Raw genomic sequence first — 2,516 nt, 5'->3', positions numbered from 1 at the left:
TATGATGTTTTGAGTAGATATCCTTTGTCTTTGGGTTGATTGATGATCTAGATTGGTATGCGTTGTATGTTTTATTTTGGTGCTGCCCTATGGTGCCCTCCGTGTCGCGCAAGCGTGAGGGATTCCCGCTGTAGGGTGTTGCAATATGTCCATGGTTTACTTATTGTCTGCGTTGCTTGAGTGACAGAAGCATAAACATGGATAAGTGGGTCACGGCGTGTGGGATAAAGGGGACTTGATACTTTTAATGCTATGGTTGGGTTTTACCTTAATGATCTTTAGTAGTTGCGGATGCTTGCTAGAGGTCCAATTATAAGTGCATATGATCCAAGAAGAGAAAGTATGTTAGCTTATGCCTCTCCCTCTTATGAAATTACAATAGTGATTACCGGTCTTGTTAACAATTGCCTAGGACAATTCCGCACACCGACCCATCATTATTCCACACTCGTTATTTATAATATCTAGTAATATATTCTAACTTTATGATAACAACACCTACTTTTATATTTTAGCTTTCCGATATCATGCAAAGTTATCCTCTTCATACCCGCAACGTAGTTTTATTTCTCGTTTCTAGTTGAAAGCAAACGTTCGGTGTACGTAGAGTCGTATCAGTGGCAGATAGGACTTGAGAGAATATTGATCTTACCTTTAGCTCCTTGTGGGTTCGACACTCGATACTTATCACTTTCACCTTTGAAAATTGCTATGATGATTTCCTGCATTTGGAGATTATTTATTTTTCAGCATCTCCTTCTTCCTGCTGATAGGCAGGGCCCACACTGTCGATCCAAAAACCAAAAGTAGATTTTTTTTTTTTTTGCACAAGTCCCTGGATGGACAGGACATGGATTCCCTTCCTTGTAAAAGCAGCAAAGGCACTAGTGGAAAACTTGAGAGACAGGGCAGAGCAGGGCAGGGCCGCCGGAGAGACATGCATATTCCAAGTGTAAGTGTAGGAGGGCAAAGCAAAGGAGCGGCGACGCACACCACACGTCGTCGCCGACCTGCCCTCCCCTCCCCGTCAATGTAGGGGTGAGTGCACGCAGCATCAGATTCCATTTCCATGCCGCCGGTCGATCGCCTTCCCCCTCTCGATTGAGACCGCCTTTCTCCACTATAATATAAATCCCACCGCCGTCGCCGTGTAATCAACCAGCAGCCAACACACATTGCCATCGCCGGCCGGTGTGTTCAGCTTGCTCCCAGTCCCAGTACAAGTACAGTACGTTCAAAGCCATGGCGGACGGCGACCAGAACCAGCAGCCGCCGCGCTACTGGTTCCCCTACTGGAGCCCGGTGCGCCCGCAGCTGTCGCGCCGCCTCTCCCCGCCCTCCTCGCCCGCAGTGCCGTCCTCGCCGCGCCGCCCGTCGCCCTCCCACCCACGCCAACCCACTCCTCCTCGTGCGGCCCACAGCCAGGCGTCCTCCCGCCCGTCCCCGTCCCCGTCCCCGTCCCGGGCCTCGCCGCTCGCGCCCATCCGAGAGCCGCCCAACAGCAACTCCAACGCCGGTGCTACTGCCAGGCCGCCTCCTAAGCCGGTCGCTCTACCCGCGACGCCCAAGCCCAAGGATGTCGACGTCGTCCCGCAGACGGAGAAAGCCGCCGTGCACCCGACTCCTGCTGCGGCTGAGACCAAGCACGGCAAGGCCGCCCAACACCACCACAAGGAGAAGGAGGCTGACAAGGACGAGCACAAGAGCAAGGACAAGAAGCACCACGCCGGCGAGGACGGCAAGCACAAGGACAAGGAGAAGAAGCACCACGCCGACGCCGGCGAGGAGAGCAAGCACAAGGAGAAGAAGCACCATGCGGACGCCGGCGACGAGGGCAAGCACAAGGGGAAGGAGAAGGAGGCCAAGGCGGAGCACGGGAAGCTGCACGGCGAGCTCAAGGCCGACATGGTGCGCAGGGCCACCGGCTCCGGGCACGGGCAGGGGGCGAGCGTGATCACGCTGGCCGGGGAGAACAAGGGCGCGTCCATGAAGGTGGGCGGCAAGGGCAAGGACGGCTCGTGGAAGGAGCACCACGGCGGCCACCGGCTGGACGGGAAGCCGGTGGACGGGCAGAAGAAGCAGGGGATGATGACGGCGCTGATCAACAGCAACGTGCAGGTGATCAACAACTCGCTGCTGCTGCACAGCTCATGCAACGGTGGCGACCCCGGCGTGCACCTCAAGCTCTCCGCCAAGTCCGCCAACAAAGACAAGCAGAAGCATGCCGCTGCAAAGAAATGAGCGCCGTCGACGACTCATCTGAGCCGTCCAGTTGTAACTATATTATGCAAATAAGAGCAATTCTAACAGATCATGCCCCAAGGCTGAAACCACACCACAATTGTTATGATTCCCAAGCTACTTTCTCCAGAAAAAGGTATTGCAGTTTACACCCATAAGCCTATGCAATGTTGTTTACAAGGTTATTTTCAAAATGATCGCCATGAGATGGAAATTATTTCTACCAGAAATAATAAACCCAACACAAAGTGCATTTGTCCCTGGGAGGTTAATTA

General features: G+C 53.7%; 1 protein-coding gene across 1 annotated transcript; it reads left to right on the top strand.

Annotated features, from left to right (window-relative positions):
* The first annotated feature begins 1,139 nt into the window (after nt 1–1,139).
* LOC125542238 (serine/arginine repetitive matrix protein 1-like) lies at nt 1,140–2,390 on the top strand. The gene has a single exon (XM_048705192.1). It carries the CDS (start codon nt 1,243–1,245, stop codon nt 2,239–2,241), a length of 999 nt encoding a protein of 332 aa, XP_048561149.1. The 5' UTR covers nt 1,140–1,242; the 3' UTR covers nt 2,242–2,390.
* Nucleotides 2,391–2,516: the final 126 nt, after the last annotated feature.

This window comes from Triticum urartu, chromosome 3 (assembly GCF_003073215.2).
Source record: "Triticum urartu cultivar G1812 chromosome 3, Tu2.1, whole genome shotgun sequence".
NCBI lineage: Eukaryota > Viridiplantae > Streptophyta > Magnoliopsida > Poales > Poaceae > Triticum > Triticum urartu.
This window is presented reverse-complemented; position numbering and strand designations above follow the sequence as displayed.